The sequence below is a fragment of the Vipera berus genome (genome assembly GCF_964194415.1).
Source record: "Vipera berus genome assembly, chromosome: 12".
In the NCBI taxonomy this organism is placed as follows: Eukaryota; Metazoa; Chordata; class Lepidosauria; order Squamata; family Viperidae; genus Vipera; species Vipera berus.
Window position 1 is genome coordinate 2,005,001 of NC_138215.1, and position 21,286 is coordinate 2,026,286.

The 21,286-nt window shown below is 43.6% G+C and overlaps 1 protein-coding gene across 10 annotated transcripts in view; it reads left to right on the forward strand.

Moving 5' to 3' along the window:
* Nucleotides 1-21,286, forward strand: part of MAP2K5 (mitogen-activated protein kinase kinase 5) — a 168,191-nt gene that overhangs the window by 119,687 nt on the left and 27,218 nt on the right. For 8 of the 10 annotated variants that reach the window (XR_014027728.1, XM_081337657.1, XM_081337656.1 and 5 more), the window contains 2 exons: nucleotides 17,797-17,858; nucleotides 20,471-20,516. Coding sequence is in view for 7 of the 10 variants with exons in the window: in XM_081337657.1 (XP_081193783.1) it covers nucleotides 17,797-17,858; nucleotides 20,471-20,516 (108 nt within the window). In the remaining 3 variants the exon portion in view is untranslated. Of the gene's footprint in view, nucleotides 1-14,115; nucleotides 14,359-17,796; nucleotides 17,859-20,470; nucleotides 20,517-21,286 lie in introns of those variants that run through there. The other 2 variants (XR_014027729.1, XR_014027730.1) reach the window with 2 other exon arrangements.

Genomic DNA, 21,286 nt, shown 5'->3' on the forward strand with positions numbered 1-21,286 from the left:
ATAGAGCCCTGCATGCCAGAGAGGAGACGTGCCTCTTTCGGGGTACCTGGGATGGCAGAAGGGCCTCCTTTCCTTGAACTTGGCAAACCCCTCAATTTCCGCTTTAGGTGAGGAAGGCCTGAGAGCTCCTTCCCTTCCCCGTGTTGCTCCAAGCCCTCAGACACGGCAGGCTGGAGCTCTTTTCAACTCTCGCCAAGTCTTTCCTGGAGAAGGAAAAAGGGGGAGTGGGAAGGAGGATGCAGCCCAGGGACCTGGGAAAACCAGTGAATGGAAACTGGAAGAAACTGTGGGAATTGCAGCAAGCTGCAGGAGGAGGTTATTGAAGCCACTGGAGGCAAGATGAGGGATCCAGAGAAAAAATCATTACTCAAGTGAGAGGTTTTTGTTTGTTGTGAGTGCAAGGTGACAGGATCTGGGGAACAAAGGAGGGGAGGAGCATATCTTGAAGCAGTTACTCCTGAATAAAACTGAGGACCCTCTCAGAGGACTTGGGTTGTATTTTGAGACAAAGACCAGATCTCAGATGTCTAACCAAATTCTTGAAACACTTGCAGTTTTCTAACAGAATGCATCATTCTGTTGAGTATCTTCCTTTTTTTCTTTTTTTTTCTTTTTTTGCTGCTTACTCAGATTTCTGCATGGCCACTGCTGAAGTTTGGGAAGTATATTCTACTGCCTTTACATCCCTCTTGTTCTCTCTTTGTTTGCTTGTCAAACTGGCACATTCTTGTCCATGGCACCTGTACAGTCCTAAGTATGAATCCAACATATAGAGCTGAGTAATATCCTAATATAGTTTGGTTTTGGATTCATCTAGTTTTTCAGCATCTCAAAGGCACCAGTAATTTCACTGTGTTAAAAACTTTAATATGGAAGCAAACCATGAACCTGCAAATGCATAGTAATTAATCATGTATCAAATTAACTTTGTCATTCAGTAATATTTTTTTATTCCAGACAAATAGCTCAGTGGGACCTATTGAGACCCACATACCTCTCTCAACATTCTTTCCTCCATTCCAGTGATTCTCAACCTTGCCAACCTGAAGATGTGTGGACTTCAAGTCAGCAAGGTTGAGAAACGCTGCTCCAATCTCTGCTGTAAGGGGTTTTTATTAGAGCCACAGAGACTTTCCTGGAAACATGATGGATTCAACATCCATCCTGAATGAGCTTGTAAAGTTGATGAATAGTGACCCTTGTATGCTTAAGAAAACTATCTAGCCAAATCTATCTTGGAACTTCAAAATGTCCATGACAATCTCATAACAGTATATTGTACTGTGGGCTTTTGGTGCTCTCTGAGCTTGGTGGTTTTCTTGCAGACATTTCATTACCAAACTAAATAACATCTTCAGTGCAGAAACCACTTGCACGATTTTAGAGACTCCTGAATGCCATGAAGGAGTTTCAGTTGATAAGCTTTGCTGTTAACATTCGTATCTGATATGAATCCAATAGATCTTTGAGTTCATGCAAACTGTGAAGTTAGGTTCACTTGTTATGATTTGAAGACATAGACAAGACACCTTTAAGGATTCAGTCAATTATTGTCTCCTTGACTCTTGCTCATCATATATAGCTTTTTTAAGCAGGAAAGAATGGATTGGGTGAGTCCAAAGAATAATTAATATTTCTCACCATACTAGTGTTCACTACAGTTTCTGTGTGTGTCCTACCTCAGAATAATGGGCCAGCACACCATTGATTGTTGGCATTTGTATGGAGAATGTACCACAATATGAGAACAGCCTAATTACTGTTAGGAAATTGCAACTAATATCAAATTGGACTTGCCTGTAGTTTCAATTAATTCATTCTACTCCTGTCCTGCAGAATAGTAGAAAACAGTCCTTAGATATTTGAAGATATCTTCCACCCAGTTTTCTCTTCTACAGGCTAAACATACCCTAACTATAACTATTCCTCATAGGACTTGATTGCTGTACTGTGACTATCTTGATAGCCCTCAGAATTTCCCCACTTTATCAATGTTTTTGAGGCCACAGAGCCCAAAACCTGACCCTGAATCAGAATCAGAATAGAGCTGGAAGGGACCTTGAAGGTCTTCTAGTCCAACCCCCTGTTCAAGCAGGAAACTCTATACCATTTCAGACAAGGGACTGTCCAGTCTCTTCTTAAAAACCTCCAGTAATGAAGCACCCGCAACATCTGTCTTCTCTGCCAGATTTCCATGCAGTTCTGTGTTGCTTCTCTCCTTGATTAGTTTCCATCCATTGTTCTTGCCCTGCCTCTCTTGCTTTGGAAAATAAGTTGACCCCCTCCTCTTTCTGGCAACCTTTCAAATACTGGAACATGTCCGCCCTCGTGCTTCTTTTCCCTAGACAAGCCAAACCCAATTCCTGCAATCGTCCTTCACATGTTTTTGTCTCCAGGCCTTTAATCATCTTAGTTGCGCTTCTCTGCACTTTTTCCAAGGTCTCAATATCTTTTTTTTGCAATGTGGTGACCAAAACTGGATGGTCTTACTTAATCAGGTCCCGATGATTTATATTTGACAAGATCAGGTAGGTGTTCTCTAACCATTTTCTTGCTTACTGTAATTTTAATTTCTAATCTGTCTTTTACAGTTATGTTTTTGGTAGGTTGGGCTATAGTTTCTTTTTGTATGAAGACTGATGCAAAGAATGAGTTGCGTAGTTTTGCTTTCTCTCTGCTGCCTGTTACTTCCTTGCCATCTTCTCTCTTAAGTGGACTGACTGTTTCCTCAACTTTTGTCTTGTTATTTATATGTTGAAATAAACTTTTTAAAAATTATTTTTAATTTTTATTGCAAGTCTTTGTTCATTCTGAGCCTTTGTTTCCTGACTTCATTTTTGCATGTTCTGGCTGTCTGCTGATAGTCTGCCTTAGTTATGTGTCCCTCTTTCCATTTTTTGTACTTGTCCTTTTTGTCTTTCAGTTTGTCTGAGAAATCTTTGTGCAGCCATGCTGGTTTCTTCTTGAATTTCTTGTTTTTCTTTTTCAGTGGCATTGTGCTGGACTTTTGTGAGTTTCCCACATTTCTTGAGTTGTTTTCCCCTTTAGGATTTTCATCCATTCATTACCTAAAACAACCAAACTTAGAGATCAGATATCTAGGCAATGAGCCTGTTTCCCCTCCCCACCCAAAGGCAGGAAAACGGGGGCCATCTTTGCTCAGTTTCAGAGGTACAGATTTGTTTTTGTCCTGTTTGGCTTTTAACTGTCTCTAAGATGGTGCAGCTTTCTGTTGGAAAGCCAGCCCTGCTGTTCATCCAATTCATTGTCTACCATCTCCATTAGGATTTTGCTTCTTGTTTACCGGCAAAAAGTCTCATTTTCAGTTGAAAGGGAGGTCAGAAATATGTTAATACATTAAAAAAGATGGTTGGCTGCTGATTTGCTTTTATAACAGGGGTCCAAACTAGAAATTCTCCCAAAGCTGCTGAAATCCAGTGCTCTACACAGAAGAGTTGCCATGTAGGAGACTGGAGGGTAGATGGCCTACTTGTGATAAGCCGCTGCATTTGAATTCCAGGGTTTTTCCTGTTAAGTCAGAGCTTATCCTGCTCACAAGGCCTCCCATGAAATAAGCCGAGACCTGTGTAATGTAATAAAGTCTGGACTGGGACAGAGAGCAGAACGGTGGAGAAATGATATATTTCAAATACAACCAACCGGAACAAATACTGTCACAAAGGTGCTTTTCAAAATGCAACGGGACTTTGTTTTTCCTTGAAGACGCTTGGATGAGAAGTGAAATGTCTTCAAGGAAAAACAAAGTCCCGTTGCATTTTGAAAAAGCACCTTTGGGACAACCACGACTTGGATGACTGAGAATCTGCATAGACAGAAGAAATGCTCTTTTCTGACAGGGCAACTTCATGACTTCAGTCTTTAAAACAGATTCAGTGAGTTTATAAGTGCAAATTACTCTTCAACTATTGTTGACTTCTGAAGTGGCAGCTGCCCTTCCAGACAGCGTTCAGCATCCCAAGATCAGATGCCAGTGCTTTCTGTGGTTGAAGGCCTGGAATGGAGAATGTGCACCTTTTATGCTGCAGAACACAAGCGGGAGGGAGTGTGTATGTGTGTTCGTGTGTGCATGTATGAGAGAGACAACTTAGACCGTGCCGATCACAAGGGATAGCTTCATGCTTCATCTCCTGCATGAGGAGCCCCACACTTAGCCCCATCTAAAATCTCCCACCTCCAAACTACCAACCCCGAAGGCCGGCGCTGTTATTTTCCAAAAATTGCCTCCGTAAACAAGTCCAGAGACTCCTCATGGCCGCTCTTCTGTTCCATTTGCTCTCCCAGCCTCCGGTGTTTTTCCTAACATATGCCCTGCTCACCCTCGAAGCTCCCTGCCTCCAGTCATGAGGACTATGAGCTTCTCTTCTTGGGCGTGTGAGCCGCGAGCAAGCGAGGAGCTCCAAGGAGCACCACCTGCTCCTGCATGCCATGCGCTGCAGAATGGGGCAATGAAAGCCCCGCTGGCTTCTGGGCTCCCTGCCTTCAGCAGGCGATGAATGCCATTTCTCCTCAGGCCCCGGTGGGTGCCCTGCCGATTTTGCTTCCCTCAGTGCCTGCCTCCTTCTCTTCCTGCTTTCCTCCCTCAGCTCTTTTTAAGATGCAGCCCTGTTGGGGGAGAATAATTGTCCCCACTTAATGGGCTCGTGTCTGTGTCTCTTTCTAAATAAGGACCTCATGAGAAAAACTCTGTTTGCTTTCCGATATGTTGCAGCTGCTGTTGTTTTCGGCACATTCGTGATAACGCAAGTCTCAGCTATTAAAAGTGTTTAGTGTTCTAAGACTGATGATCTTGGGCCAAATGCTCCCTTGTGCGCCAACTTTGTGAGAGCAAATGAGGACTGGAAAGATCCTGAAACTCAAAGGGGCAAAGGGGGAGTCACGTTGCCACCACCCGCAGCTGCCCTTGTCTAGCAGGGTCCCCCACACACCTGTTCCCCACACGTGGGTGAGGTCCAGAAGTCTTCTCCTCAGAAGGTAAATGGAGAGCGATCCAGATGCTTTGCAGTGAGAACGTGGCTTTTGGGAGTTGCCACTCTGGTCACAATATTTGGGGAAGGGTACGGCAGAGCTGGAGGAAGGGCCAAAGAAGGAAATCGGAAAGAGCAGCCGCCTCAGCCGCCTCGCAAGAAAAGCTTAGAATGTCTCTCGTGTGGAAAAAAGGCCACCAAGGGAGTGGGGGAGGCTGGAAATACGGGTCGTCCTCAACCTACGACCACAATGGAGCCCAAAATTTCTGTTGCTAACCAAGACAGATATTAAGTGAATTTTGCCCCATTTTGTGACCCTTCCTGCCACAGTTGTTAAGTGAATCACTACCGTTGTTACGTTAGCAATAGTTGTTAAATGAATCTAGCTTCCCCACTGACTGGTTGTCAGAAGGTCGCAAAAGGTGATCAAGTGACCCTAGGAGACTGCAATTGTCATAAATATGAGTCAGCTGCCAGGCATCTGAATTTTGATCACGTGACCATGGAGATGCTTCAGTGGTCATAAGTGAAAAACGGTCATAAGTCACTTTTTCCAATGCTGTTGTTAACTTTGAACGGTCACTAAACAAACTGTTGTAAGTGGGGACTACCTGTATGTAGATTCATGCAGGATGTGAGGACCTTTTTCTCCTTCTCATAGGGCCAGTACATGTCCCTAAGAAGGAGGCCTTTGGCAAGGCAACAATCAGTTAAAGCAGTGTTTCTCAACCATGACCTCTTGAAGATGGGTGGACTTCAATTCCCAGAATTCCTCAGACAGCTTTGATGACTGGAGAATTCTGGGAGTTGAAGTCTATCCATTTTCAAGGGGCCAAGGTTGAGAAAGACTGAGATAAAGAACATTTGAGCCCAGCCCAGCCCAGCCCAGCAAAATCAAATGGGGAAGCCAGATTGACTTAACAGCCATATTACTAACTTAGCAACTGCAGTGATTCACTTAACAACTGTGGCAAGAAAGGTCTTAAAAGGGGGCAAAAGTCATTTAACAAATGTCTCACTTAATAACAGAAATGTTGGACTCAATTGTGATCATAAGTTGAGGACTACTTGTAATCCTCATCGCCGCATCCATTTTCCATTTGTTCAGTTGGGAGGTTAGTCTTGTCATTTTCTGATATGTTTCATATCGCACTCATAGACTTCCATTCTTATTTCCTTCCTTTTCCACTTTTCCCCCAAGATCCATTCTTGGCACTAAAAGCGGTTTGTATCCCATTCAGAAGTCTAATTATCCTTACATCTTTTACTAACATTCTCAGTCTTTCACCATGAACAGCTAAATCGTGCGTACTATGCATTTGGATTTCCAATATATTCTTTTGCCATGTGGCTATATGAATTGACTTATGCTTAAATCACACATTTAACACAAATGTTTCTGTAAGAGATAATCACCAGATAGCTCCATTATCGTTTATTTTTGGGTCTCAGGATGGCTCAATAACTTTCCCCCCCCCCCCTCTGTTGTCTGACTCCCATCCATCCACCCACCCACCCACCCACCCACGTGTCATGGAGCAAAATAATGTTTCCCACCTGGATTGCATTCTTTCAGAATTGTATTTTCTTCCAAGGATATCTGTGCTATTCTTTGCAAACTAGAATATCTAATTTAAAGATAACCTTACAAGCCAAAACACTGTTTCCAACATCTCACCAACCAGGAGGTATATGCACAATATAGGCAATGCAGACCAGTCAAAAGGAAACAGTTCTTCACACAGCATGATTAACCTGCAGGATTCATTACCATGAGATATATTGACTACCAATAATTTGGATGGCTTTAAAAAAGAAATTGGGTGAATTCCTGGAAGACAGGCCTATCTAGGGCTGTTAATTTTGAACAATCGTTGTTATCTGCAGGCATTGTTAGCTGCAGCAGGCCTCTAAATTACCAGTTGAAGGCATTGTGGCTAGCATTAGCATTTGGAGGAAACGCTCAACAAAGTGCTAACGTAATTGGAAGAAGACCGGAATGCTGCACAGAAGAGCACAGAAGGATGAAAGCTCTTGTTTTATGCGGAAGCCAGCTTTATTCAAGATCCCAACAAAAATAGTACTGGTAGTCCTTGTTTAGCAACCACATTGGGGACTACCACTCTGTCATTACATGAATGGTCATTAAGCAAAACAGCAACTGTTCTTATGATCTGACTTCAGCTTTCCTTTGCTTTCACTTATCATCCAAGCAGGTTGTTCATGAACTGAAGAAGCTTCTTAGGTGAGAAGCGAAATGTTTTCAAGGGAAAAAACCAAGGAAGTCCAGTTGCACTTTTGAGACAACCATGACTTGGATGGTTGAGAATCCCTATAGACAACTGATCACCAAGTTCTTTCTGTCACTGTCATAACTGCAAATAGACACTTGTACAAGGCAGACTCTAAATAAGGACTACCTGTAGTCTTTTGGTACCTGCAAGAGCTTAGGACTATTATCTCTCTAGGTGACTTTCCCTCTTCCAAGGTGACTCCTCTTGGTCCTCTCTCTGTTTTGCTCATCTGCCCCCAGATCCATCTGTATTTGTTTCTCTCCTGTTGAAGAGAGAGCAGCCCTTGGGTGACCCACCTAAAACTCTGGGCTCCACCTTCCCTGTTCTATTCTCTGCCGTTTCAGGATCAAATTCCTCATGGGAACAAAAGATATTTCCTTCATATTGCCATGAAGTTCAGTTAAGAGGGTTTTGCCAAGTGGTTTTAAATGGACAGATCTGAAACGTAGCCCCTTAACTACTAACATCAAAAGTGGCTGCAAGTCTAGTAGACTGTAGCAGCTCTCAGGCCTGGCTTATTTCTAAGGTCAATCATCTCTTTGGCAGAAATGCTTTCAAAAACTTCCAGAAATAGAGAAGGATGTGGAATATGCACCCCACCATACATTTTCTCTTCTCTGATATTAAATACATTTGCATGAATAGAGTCTAGTGTCAGAATGAATCCATCATTACTTGTACCCTATTCCAAATGTTTTCTGCTGTTCTCTTTAATGGAGCCCAAAATTGTGACCTTACCTAAATGCAAGACTCAAAGACTAGATGGAAATAAGGTGAAACCACAGGTTGTTGTTGTTAGTTACGAAGTCGTGTCCGACCCATCGTGACCCCATGGACAACATTCCTCCAGGCCTTCCTGTCCTCTACCATCTTCTGGAGTCCATTTAAGCTCACGCCTACTGCTTCAGTGACTCCATCCAGCCACTTCATTCTCTGTCGTCCCCTTCTTCTCTCGCCCTCAATCTTTCCCAGCATTAGGCTCTTCTCCAGTGAGTCCTTCCTTCTCATTAGGTGGCCAAAGTATTTGAGTTTTAGCTTCAGGATCTGGCCTTCTAAAGAGCAGTCAGGGTTGATCTCCTCTAGGACTGACCGGTTTGATCGCCTTGCAGTCCAAGGAACTTGCAGGAGTCTTCTCCAGCACCAGAGTTCAAAGGCTTCAATTCTTTGGCGCTCAGCCTTTCTTATGGTCCAGCTTTCACTGCCATACATTGCAACTGGGAAGACCATAGCCTTGACCATACGCACTTTTGTTGACAGGGTGATGTCTCTGCTTTTTAGTGTGCTGTCTAGATTTGCCATGGCTTTCCTCCCAAGGAGCAAGCGTCTTTTAATTTCTTGGCTACAGTCCCCATCTGCAGTGATCTTGGAGCCCAGGAAAATAAAATCTGTCACTACCTCCATTTCTTCCCCATCTATTTGCCAGGAATTGAGAGGGCCAGATGCCATAATCTTTGTTTTCTTAATGTTGAATTTCAAGCCAAGTTTTGTACTCTCCTTCTTCACCCGCAACAAGAGGCTCTTTAGTTCTTCTTCACTTTCTGCCATTAGAGTGGTATCGTCTGCATATCTTAGGTTGTTGATATTTCTCCCGGCAATCTTAATTCCAACTTTTGATTCATCTAGCCCTGCCTTTCTCATGATGTGCTCTGCATATAAGTTAAACAAGCAAGGCGACAGTATACAGCCTTGCCGGACTCCTTTCCCAACTTTGAACCAATCAGTGGTTCCGTGTCCAGTTCTCACTGTTGCTTCTTGGCCCGCATATAGATTTCTCAAGAGACAAATAAGATGGTCTGGTACTCCCATCTCTTTAAGAACTTGCCACAGTTTGTTGTGATCCACACAGTCAAAGGCTTTAGCATAGTCAATGAAGCAGAAGTAGATCTTTTTCTGGAACTCCCTAGCTTTCTCCATGATCCAGCGTATGTTGGCAATTTGATCTCTAGTTCCTCTGCCTTTTTGAAATCCTGCCTGTACTTCTGGTAGTTCTCGATCCACATACTGCTGGAGTATAGCTTGTAGGATTTTAAGCATAACTTTACTAGTATGTGAAATGAGTGCAATGGTGCGATAGTTTGAACATTCTTTGGCACTGCCTTTCTTTGGAATTGGAATGTAAACTGATCTTTTCCAATCCTGTGGCCACTGCTGAGTTTTCCAAATTTGCTGGCAAATTGTGTGTAGCACTTTTACTGCATCGTCTTTTAAGATTTTGAATAGCTCAGCTGGAATACTCTCACCTCCACTAGCTTTGTTGTTGCTCAGCTTTCCTAAGGCCCACGTCACTTCACATTCTAGGATGTCTGGCTCGAGGTCAGTGACCACCTCATTGTGATTATCAGGGACGTTAAGCTCGTTCTTGTATAGTTCTTCTGTGTAATTTTGCCACCTCTTCTTAATCTCTTCTGCCTCTGTTAGGTCCCTGCCATTTTGGTCCTTTATCATGCCCATTTTTGCATGAAACGTTCCCTTCATCTCTCCAATTTTCTTGAAAAGATCTCTGGTCCTCCCTATTCTGTTGTTTTCTTCTATTTCTTTGCACTGTTCATTTAAGAAGGCATTCTTATCTCTTCTAGCTATTCTCTGGAATTCTGCATTCAATTGGGCGTATCTTTCTTTTTCTCCCTTGCCTTTTGCTTCCCTCCTTTCCTCAGCTATTTGCAAAGCTTCCTCAGACAGCCATTTTGCTTTCTTGCATTTCTTTTTCTTTGGGATGGTTTTGGTTGCTACCTGTTGTACAATGTTGCGAACCTCTGTCCATAGTTCTTCAGGCACTCTGTCTATCATATCTAATTCCTTAAATCTATTTGTCACCTCTACTGTATATTCGTCAGGGATATGATTTAGTTCATACCTGAGTGGCCTAGTGCTTTTCCCTACTTTCTTCAGTTTAAGCCTAAATTTTGCAACGAGAAGCTCATGGTCTGAGCCACAGTCAGCTCCTGGTCTTGTTTTTACTGACTGTATAGAGCTTCTCAATCGTTGGCTGCAGAGCACATAGTCAGTCTGATTTCTCTGTTGACCGTCTGGTGATGTCCATGTGTAAAGCCGTCTCTTGGGTTGTTGGAAAAGAATGTTTGCTATGACCATCGTATTCTCTTGACAAAATTCTATCAGCCTGTGCCCTGCTTCATTTTGTACTCCAAGGCCAAACTTGCCTGTTATTCCCGTTATCTTTTGGCTTCCTACTTTAGCATTCCAATCCCCCATGATGATAAGGACATCATTTTTTGGTGTTACTTCTATAAGGTGCTGTAGGGCTTCATAGAACCGGTCAGTTTCATCCTCTTCAGCACCGGTGGTTGGGGCATAGACTTGGACTACTGTGATATTGAATGGTTTGCCTTGGATTCGAACTGAGATCATTCTGTCATTTTGAGGATTGTATCCCAGTATTGCTTTTCCTATTTTTTTTATTGACTATGAAGGCTACTCCATTTCTTCTGAGGGATTCTTGCCCGCAGTAGTATACCTGATGGTCATCTGAATTAAATTCACCCATTCCTGTCCATTTTAATTCGCTGATTCCTAAGATGTCGATGTTCAGTCTTGTCATCCCTTGTTTGACCACGTCCAGCTTTCCTTGATTCATGGATCTTACATTCCAGGTTCCTATGGAGAAAAAAATCTTTACAGCATCAGACTTTCCTTTCACCACCAGATACATCCATAGCTGAGCGTCCTTTCGGCTTTGGCCCAGTCGCTTCATTCTTTCTGGCGCTACTAGTACTAGCCCTCTGCTCTTCCCCAGTAGCATATTGGACGCCTTCCGACCAGAGGGGCTCATCTTCCAGCATCATATCATTTTTCCTTTTGGTACTGTCCATGGGGTTTTCATGGCAAAGATACTGGAGTGGGTTGCCATTTCCTTCTCCAGTGGATCACGTTTTGTCAGAACTCTCGGCTATGACCTGTCCGTCTTGGGTGGCTCTGCACGGCATAGCTCATAGCTTCATTGAGTTACGCAAGCCCCTTCACCACGACAAGGCAGTAATCCATGAAGGGGGAAACCACAGGTAGGAATAGCTAAATAATTACCTTTAGACCAACCTGAGAACCAAACCTTCCCAAGAGGCTAAACCCATTTAAAGGTTCCTAAAAACTCAATCTTGCAAGTGTCAATGGACATGCTTGATTATATGCAGCAGAGTTTTATGAAAACGCAAGAAAGACGGCAGGCGGTGAAAGAGAGCAATAAACAGGCTGGCCGTTTTAACAGAAGCCTTCTGGTAGAGCCAGGTTCTGGGAGGGCCTTCAAGGTCCGGCCTTCCCTGTTTAAAAAGTTGGCTGGAGGGAAGGGTCCAGGTTGCCAAGCTTTCTGTAGCCAAGGTGATGCAATGACAGCTCCTTGGTAGGGTCGAAAGCAGTTGGCAGCCATCAGTGCCGGGATGCATCTCTTAAAAGTTGGCAGGAAGTCCAGGAATGGTGAACAAACCTTCTGAAAGAGACGCCGCTGCTCATGTGGCAATAAGACCCAAGGCCAAGGAAGTATGTTCTAGGGTGCTCATAATCACACCGCTAGTTGAATCAGTAATGAAACAGATATAACTTAACCAACATCAATGTTCACGCACACAGACACGCAAACACCCACTCACTAGAAGGCAGTCTACCCCAGAATAGGACCTCACTGCCTTTGTAACAGATCTAGCGGATGAATTGATACTGAAAGGGCTCCATAGAGCTAAAACTGTTGGCAGGGTCATCCAGAAGCCAAAAAGCGCAGCAGTCTCCCTTCTTTCCAACGAGATCCTTCTTGTGGCTAAATGCACATATGAAGCTGATTCTGAGCAACATTGGGAGGATCTGCCCACCCTCACACACAAGAAAACTATGTGACTCGGCCTGCTTGTCTTCCATAGAGCCTTAACCTCTTACAAATCTTAACATTTATTTACTAGTAGAAACTGGAAATAGAATTTGGAGCTTTTTAACAATTTAACTTTGAGGAACGGGTGGGATGGGGACCCTTAATGCTATTAGCTCTCTATCCCTTTCTAACAGCTGCCCTCCTATTCTCTGTTCTTATTCTGGGGTAGATCTCCAAGATGCTGGGTTGATCCCAGATCTTCCAGATGCCGCGGTTGTTTATTGGTAGCGTTTAATTAACATCTTTACTTATTTCTCAGTATATTCTAGAAATAAACCTTGCAGGAAGAACACATTGTGTATGAAACATACATTGAATAGGTAATACAGAATATAGATTCCTAGCGTGATTTTAACGCTGCCTCTTCTGGAGCAGTTATAGACTGGGGAAATTATGGAGAACTTGCTGATGAAAGATATAAGGGAAGAGATGAAAGGATTCTAGGCAACAGCTCTTTGATCACTGGGACCCATAAAGCTTTCCTGCTGCAGGCTGCCTGCCACCTTTGAAAATCTGAAGGGGGGTCCTTCAGACCGAGCAGGACAATGGGCAGCTTTGAAGCAGGGAATCCAATCACTCCTGGGCAACCTGCCCTCTCGGGATGCTGCAGAGCCCTCAGGAGTGCAGCTCACCTGGCATCTGCCCACCTGGTCCTCCTCACCCCCCCTTTTCCTGGTTCAGCACAAAGACAGGGTGGTTGCACGGTTTTCTCCTACAGGTATGCGGGTGGTCCCTAACTGCAGCCATTCATTCCGTGACTGATCAAAGGTACGACCACTCCTCACATTTACAACCATCGCAGCATCCCCACAGTGACATAAAACAGCATGCGTTTATGATGGTTGCAGTGTCTCGGGGTTGTGTGGTTGCTATTTGCAATCTTCCCAGCTGGCTCCTGACAAGGAGAGTCAATGGGGAAGATGGGTTCCCATAACAACCATGGCAAAAAGATCATAAAATTGGCTACTCATTCAACAACTGTCCTGCCTAACCATGGAGATCCTGGCTCAAGTTGTGGTTGTCAGTCAAGGACTACCTGTACATATATGCACACTTGGCTATTTTTAAACTTTTTAAAAAACTTTTGTATTCCTGACTCTACGCGGACACCTCCTCCCTGAAATGAAGAGTTGAGGGTATGAATTGGAAATAAAAACGTCAGGTCTTGGACCTCAGGGACTAATCAGCTTCCTTGTCCCCAAATTGGAAGGGCCCCCACTCTAGTAATATGCATCACCACCCTATCTCTTCCTTTAGAAGCTCGGTAAAGACACATCTCTTTTCTCAGGCTTTTAATAGTTAATTATTTTATTATTCATGTTTTAATTTACTTGTTTTATCGTTTGGTACACGGCATGTGAGTGTGTGTGCAGGGCTCTGCTGATTTAAATTGCAACTTGCCTAGAATGTTCATTTCGAGCAGAGCCAAACACGATAATTCTACAAATGTATAGATCAAGTAAATCATACATAATCAAGTAAATAATTAAAATCTGGAGGCCTTGTTTAATCGTCTGCATGTCTGTGTGATCGAAGGCATTAAGGAAAAGGATCAGAGGTGGCTCAGGAATGGCTCCGGCCAAGCTTCCTGCATGTGTCGGAGTCTTCCAGCCCCGTGGGCAAGCCCAAAATCAGCCACTTCCGTCCACTTGGATCACGTGGCTCAGCCCATAGCTGGAGGGCTATCACATCCACAAATTAAATATTAGGGAGGGAGTTTAAAGTTCAACCTCCTCTTTCTCTCTTCCCCTCCCCCTCAGATTTTCTGCTCCGTGCTTTGCTTGTTCTGCTTGAGTGCCTTACTGACGAGTGCTAATAGCAAAACGCCACACCGGGGTCTGGTTGGCGTTTCCCACATATTAAACATTCTGAACTTGTCCTTTCGCTCAGAGATTGTGCATAATTAATAATTAAACAGCTTCTGTTGTAATGGGTTGACCTTCTTGAACTGTTCATTATTCACAAGGTAGAGGCAATCACTCAAAACAACACTCCCACCACCATCAATGCCACCCCGGATGGCGCGTCTCTGCATTTGTCCTGCCAGCGTTCAGAAGAGTCAGAGGGTTGCGCTGTGTGAGAACCAAGGTCGCCTCTGTCATCAGCTTCTCAGGAGGCCTGTGTGGACCTCGGATGGAGAATAGTGTTAGGAGAACCAGCCATGGGGCTGATTTGAATCCTCACTCCTAATTTGTACATCCACCAAAAGGTGTTGGAAATTTCTGGATCAGATCTTGCTGGAGCCAAAAGCTGCTGCTTGGCCTTCAGCCAGATGACTTGTTTCTCTCTCTACCCTGCCCAAGATTCTTCAACAGGAGCAGGCAGGAGCTCCAGGGTTTAGTTTGGATTCTTGATTGCTCGTGAGGAGTCTCTCACAAGAGGTCTACCAGGTGGGGGGCAGGGACGTGGCCATTTGCAAAGTGGTTGCTAGGGTAGCACCTGTCCAGGAAAACAAGACCTGCCTGTACGTAGGAAAAATGGACTAAAACCAGCTTCTCAAGCTGCCTCAACCTTCTGCATAGCTGAAACGATGCAACTGTTTAGTTCAGAGGCCTGGTTGGAAAAAAGAGTCCACCGGCCTCTTACAGGAAAGGGGATTCTAACAGAAGAAAATTTCTGGAGCTCAGAGTTTAATTGTGGGGTCCTTGATGCTCTCTGAGCTTGGTTGTTTGCTTGCAGATGTCTCATCATCCAACTAGGTACAAATAGTCCTCAACAACCATAATTGGGAATGGAACTCCCTTCATTAAACAGTCAAGTGAGTCATCGCTTGTCTAAAGAAAAGAAGAAATAGGGGAGAGATGATAGCAGCGTTCCAGTGTCTGAGGGGCTGCCACAAAGAAAAGGGGTCATGCTATTCTCCAAAGCACCAGAGGGAAGGACGAGAAACAGTGGTTGGAAACTGACCAAGGAGAGAAGCAACCTGCAACTAAGGAGAAATTTCCTGACAGTGAGGACAATCAACCAGTGGAGCAGCTTGCCACCAGAAATCGTGGGTGTTCCATCACTGGAGATTTTTAAGAAGAGACTAGACAGTCACTTGTCTGAAATTGTATAGGTTCTCCTGCTTGAGCAGGGGGCTGGACTAGAAGACCTCCAAGATCCCTTCCAGCTCTATTCTATTCTATCATGTCAGCTGGGACCAATTTTGCCACCCTTTTTACCACAGTTTTTAAGTGAATCTGACACCCTGCATTTGCTTGTCAGAAGCCAACTGGGAAGGTTGCAAATGGAGATCAGATCACCCTGGGATGTTGCAACCATCATAAATACATACTAGTTGCCAAGCCCCCAAATCACATGGCCGCAGGAATGCTATATGAGGACTTGTCAAAATCACTTTTTTGGGCACCATCGTAAATTTGAACATTCGCTGCATGAATGGTCATAAGTCAAGGACTACCTGTAACATCATTGTTCAGAGGAGGAAAGCGCCAATGACTTTTACCTAGTTGGGTCATGAAATTTCTGCAAGCAAACAACCAACTGAGAGAGCACCAAGGACTCTGCGGGGAGGGTGGGGGGGAGGCCTTGCCTGTCCTGCTGGGACAAAGAGGTTTCCTAAATGTGGGACCAGTTGTTGTTGCCGGATCTTCATTTCCAAATTCCACAGAGAGCTCACATCTGAAAATCCCCCAAATACGCCATATTAGCAGGCCTACCTGTTAGGTCTGTTGTAAAGAATATTGTGGAAGGCACCTGTCTCCAACCTTGGCAATTTTAAGACTTGTGGACTTCAATCCCAGAATTCGTTAGCCAGCTATGATGGGAGGCAAACACCCACAAGGAATTCTAGGAGTTGAAGTCCACAAATCTTAAAGTTGCCAAGGCTGGGGACCCTGGGTGGAAGGCAAACACCCACAAGCAGCCCTGAAAGGTTCCTTTTATGTAATACAGAGGTAGGGAACTATGGGTCTTTTTTGACTTGTGGACTTCAACTCCCAGAATTCCCTAGCCAGCATGGCTGGATGAGCAATTCTGGGAGTTGAAGTCCACAAGTCATAAAAGGGGCCCTTGGTTCCCCACCCCTGATGTAATGGAAGCCCCGACCAAACAGCCTCCAAGGGCGGGTCTCTCTCACCGCTTCCTTGCAGGGCCTTCAGTCAAGGTGAGGTTTTTTGAGCTTTTCTCTCTTTGTCCAGGCTCGTGCAACCCACAAAAGGCACGTCAAAGACAACCCTCCGAATCTTGTCGCTTTGTACTCTTCAGTAACTTTTGATTTAATTGTGTTTTGCTGCAATTTCTGTTTGTTTGAATTGGAGACAAAGCCTTAATAAGAGTTCTAGTTAATTTTCTATCTTGTAATTACCACTCTCATTTTTCTGATAATTGGGCCGTCGCAATTATATGTATATTTACTAATCACTTCAGCAGCTCCATGGTTGCTTCTTGCCGCCACCATTGAGAATGACATGCACACACGTGTGTTGGTGGCGGAGCTTTCAGCCTCCTCCTCTTCCTCCTCCTCTTCTCTCCCCTTTTTAAACTCCCCCCTCCCTGCCTCTCCCTGTCGCATCCAAGCCATTTCCCTCGCAGCCCTCCCTAATGAACCCCTCACACGCATTTGACACAGTTGTGTGCGAGAGAAATTGTTTGGCTCCCGCCAAATGTTACACGCTCTGAGTTTCTTGCCTGCAGCATTAGAAGGTTGTATGTGATGATAGATGGCTCTCGCAAGCGGCCAAAAGAGGCAAAGCACGGCGAGATTAAAATAAGTCATTCCTTTGTTAATTTAAATAGGTGCATGCATCATACTTTGCAGAGCACTCGGGGACAGAGCTGGGTAAGGTGGCGGGGAAACGGTGGCAAAAGCTGCCGAAAGATATTTTTAATAGCAAATGAGAATAGATGAGAGGCAAAGTCATTTGCAGCTGATTCCTGTTAGACGTGGCTCTCTTGTTCCAACCGTAGGACTAATGAGATGCCTGTTAAAGTCCTCCACGGTGCCATTTCATTACATCCGGAGCTGTTAGACTATAAACACTAGCAAGCCTCTCTTTCATTCTGGGGTGGGAGGGGGGCACCGCCAAGCCTCCCCATGTGTGCATCTCCCTCTCACAGACCGTGCTCTTCCCCTTGAAATAACGTGGGGACACCCCCCCTCCCCATTTGCGGAATATATCTGTGGCTTCTCTCTTTGTCGGCTGGTTGGTTAATTAGCTCAGCTCTCCATTTTATTTTATTTTTTTATTTTTTTGAGTTCTTTATACACTCCTGGCCTCTTCTGCTTAAATCTAACAAGATTTGGGGTTGCTAAGTGTAAATAAATAGCAACTATGATGGAGGAAGCAAAGGTCAACACAAGAATAATTTCCCAGCTCTTTGTTAATTACAAGACCATTTGGGTGTTACTTAAATAATCATTAATTTCTCATTTACACTTTCGCTACCTTCTTGCCTGCCCCGTGGCTATCATTGTCCATTTTCGACTTCCTCTTGCTCGGATTTCTACATGTGTTTTCCCCACTGCGTAACGCTCATTACTTTTAAATGCAGGGTTTCCTTTTATTTGATTTTGTTTTTTAAAACATCCTCCGTTTGTTTGCCATCAGAGAGTGATGGCACAATTGACAATTTGGACTCACGCTTTCTCCTTCTTTTTCTCCCCTGCCTTCTCCCCCTCCCCGTGGCCAAAACGGGCTTGTAGGAATCTCCTGTCCTTCCGGTTGGGGAGTTCTCGGAGCCGTTTGTGCACTTCATCACTCAATGGTAAGCTTCGTTTGCAAATGTGCCGTGCCCTCGATGTAAATGACACATGCCATTAACTCCCCATATCACAGGACCTTCTGGCTTCCTCTGAATCTTTCCAGGGCTCCAGGGACCTGGCGGGGCTGGGCCAGCTGGGCCAGCAAAGCTGAGCAAACTGTTTAAATTATGTAAACGTTATTTACACAAAGGGTCATAAAAGTACTTCGGAGGGGGACTTTTTTGCCCCCACCCATTTTTGCCATAAACAACTGCATTCTCGAAGAACCGGTGCTATGCGTTTCCACAGGCACACAGGCATGTGTTCGAAATCCCTTGAATGAAGATGATAATCGTATTTACCCCTCTATTATTCAAGCATTTCTCTTCTTGTTTAGAAAAATACGCTCCACTTTTGAAGGGGTCTAAACTGCAGCCTTGATTAATTTGGGGGCTTTTCATTTGGAAGAAATTGTATGGGGCCTGTCTTTGGGAGGTGTTCTGATGGGGCTACCTCTTTTAAACTACACTGTAGGGCATGTTTTCATTCTTCCAGACAGACTGCCTTGGTCAGCCAGGAATGCTCCTTAGATTAAGCAGCGCCATTAAAAGGAAGCAGATGTAGTTTAAAGTCAGAATCTTCTGAGCACCAAAAGGTTAACTTACCATAGCAAAGATATGTTCAGTGCCTCTTTTATATGGAAAGATGATAAACAAGTATTTGAAGGCTAAAAGAACAAGTAACGTACAGTCTAAACATGTGGATGAGAGCTAGAATTACTCTTTTTCTTCTCAAACAAAATAGCATAATTTTGTAGAGGAATGGAAATCAAAACAATCCACACACCAAGGCATGCACTTACTGAAATAGCAACCCTGCACTATATGTAGAAATACAGTGGTCATACCAATAAAGTTGCACCACTTTAAAAGAATTGAAGGTCTGTTCTCTTTTGTGGAAGAGATAGGAGAGAGAAATGTTCAAAGCTACACCTGAAACCAATTTTTTAAAAATCACTCAGCACCACACAGAATGGGACTAGCAGCTTGCAATAAATACTAATACGAATATCCCTGTTGAAAAATACTGATGCTGGCAGTCAAAATTGACTCCCCCTCCCCCAACACTTTCCTTTGTTCTAATTTTCCTTTCCTTTGCAAGTAAAGTTTTTGACTGATGTCAATAGAATTAACTTCGAATGAGGAAACCAGGTGGGAGAAGCCTTGGAATAAATGCTGTTGACAGAGGCCTCTCCTGGAATATTCCAAAGGGAGGTATTTTTTTAAGAGAGAGAGAAGGAATTAACAGTGTGACTATTGTTAATTGAAATAATAAATACAAAGCTTATGTTTATTATAAGACCGATCCACTTTGGGGTAGATTAGATTTCTGTAGTGAAGCTGGAACGGTGGGTGATCTATCTTGTTGTACCTTTCCGCTTCTACCCAGAGATTAATCAGAAAGCATATTGTTTTTATATTTTTTTAATTGAGGCAGGAGGAGGGCTAACCTCTACAGATAGTCCACAGATGTCAGGTGGAGGCATAAATGATAGCACATAATAGCCTCCTTCTCCCATAAGACCCAGCTACTTTGGAATGTCAGATTAAGCTTGTTGCCAAGGTGGCTTAGAACAGCTTGCAAAGAATGCGGCCCTCCCTCGGTTGGCTTTGCTGTTGCTGCAGACAGGATTGGGAAATGGCTGGGGCCCGCAGCAGCCAGTTGTGCAGGAGGACTCTGGGAGCTTCACATCATTCTGTGGAGAGTCTCAGTCATCCATGTTTGTCCCAAAAGTGGGACAAAAAAGGTGACTTTTTTTCAAAAGGCGACTGGACTGTCTTCATTTTTCCTTGATCTTCTGACTGAAAAACTGAAGAAGCTTCTCGAATGAGAAGTGAAACATCTTCAAGGAAAAACAAAGCAATTCCAGTTGCCTTTTGAAAAAGCACCTTTGGGACCCCACATAATTCCCATCTGATACCCTGGCCCTTACTTGCCTTTCAAAAACAGCACTGTAGTGTGGGAATTGAGTGGTAGGAACCAAAAAATCCAGCATCTTTCTCTCCCATCCACTGCATGGCAAGAAATAGGACAGTTGTAGGATTGCAGAAGTAACCATTGCATCAAACTAATAAGGGCCTGTTTTAGGAAATGACAGGATTCCCAGGGAGACTGAGGGGTATTTCACGAAAAAGGAAACCCAGCAATGTTGCAGCCAAAAACCCTAAAAGTTTGTAGGACTCTAACAAGCTGGACCGAAGAATAAAGCCAGTGGCAGAAGTGAACAGAATTCCTTTTTGGCTACCGTTTGGAGGGAATGTTTTTATAGTCATCCTGGGTGATCAGGGTTGGCCCTAGGCCTGCTTCCCCAGTTTTTCTTGAGTCCCTGACATGTTCTAAACGAGCATCTAAAATGCGTTAACAGCAAATGTCTTGTTCCTTCTTAACTCATTGAAGCATAAAATATTTTTTCTTTAAAAGACACCATTTGGGGCACTTTTTAAAGCAATCTTTCAACATTCCCCCTTGGTTGCTACAGTTTGGTTTATGACTGTGGCTCAAGCATCATGAGATATTTAAGAATCTTCACTATTCTTCGGACATTTCCTAACTTTTTTTCTCTCTGTTTTTTCAGTATGAGGAAGCAACCAAAAGAACGACCAGCTCCCGAAGAATTAATGGTGAGTTGGTCTACCTCTACATCCTTGGAGACATAAACCCCAAATGTTTACTGATTTATGACACATGCAAACTTGTTCATTGTTTTTCCCCATAAGTTAACTAATATCAAATCTAAACTTTGCTTCCAGCACTGGCATCGAGCAAATATTATTGAGACATGCATTATCTCATTTCATTAGCATTGTTAATTGTCTTTGGTAAAATTTAGGGGTGGGATCAGCCATGCATTAGCAAAACCTTCTTGGAACTTTCTGGCCTGTAGAGCAAAAGAGGCTTTCTGTCAGAGAGATTATTCAGTCCTTCCTAAATATGTGGAATTTTTAAAAAATAATAATAATCCAGATTCGTGTGTGTGTGTGTGTGTGTAATCAACATCAGCATTTGTGATATCCAGTACTCTATAAAGTATTCTTATTGTGAAATGGGAGAGTCAGACTTCACCTTGCTAAGGTTTCTAAAGAAAGACCCTCATTTCCTCAAGTTTTCTTTGTTTCTCTCTGTTAGTAATAGCGTAAAAGATGGACATGTTTCTTTTCCTTCTTTCTTCAAAATGAGATGTATTTATTTCCCTATTCATTTTTATGGTTATTAAATTTCTATACCACCCAACTTCCAATGACTCTGGGCAACTCACGAAAAATCATTTTTGAAAAGATACAGTCAAAAACAAAAATAAGGAATAAAGGCACCAAGATCCTAAGAACCTCAATACCTGCTTAGCTGTACATCATTTTGGGGGGGATGGGAGCTGTTGGGTACTTTTTATATA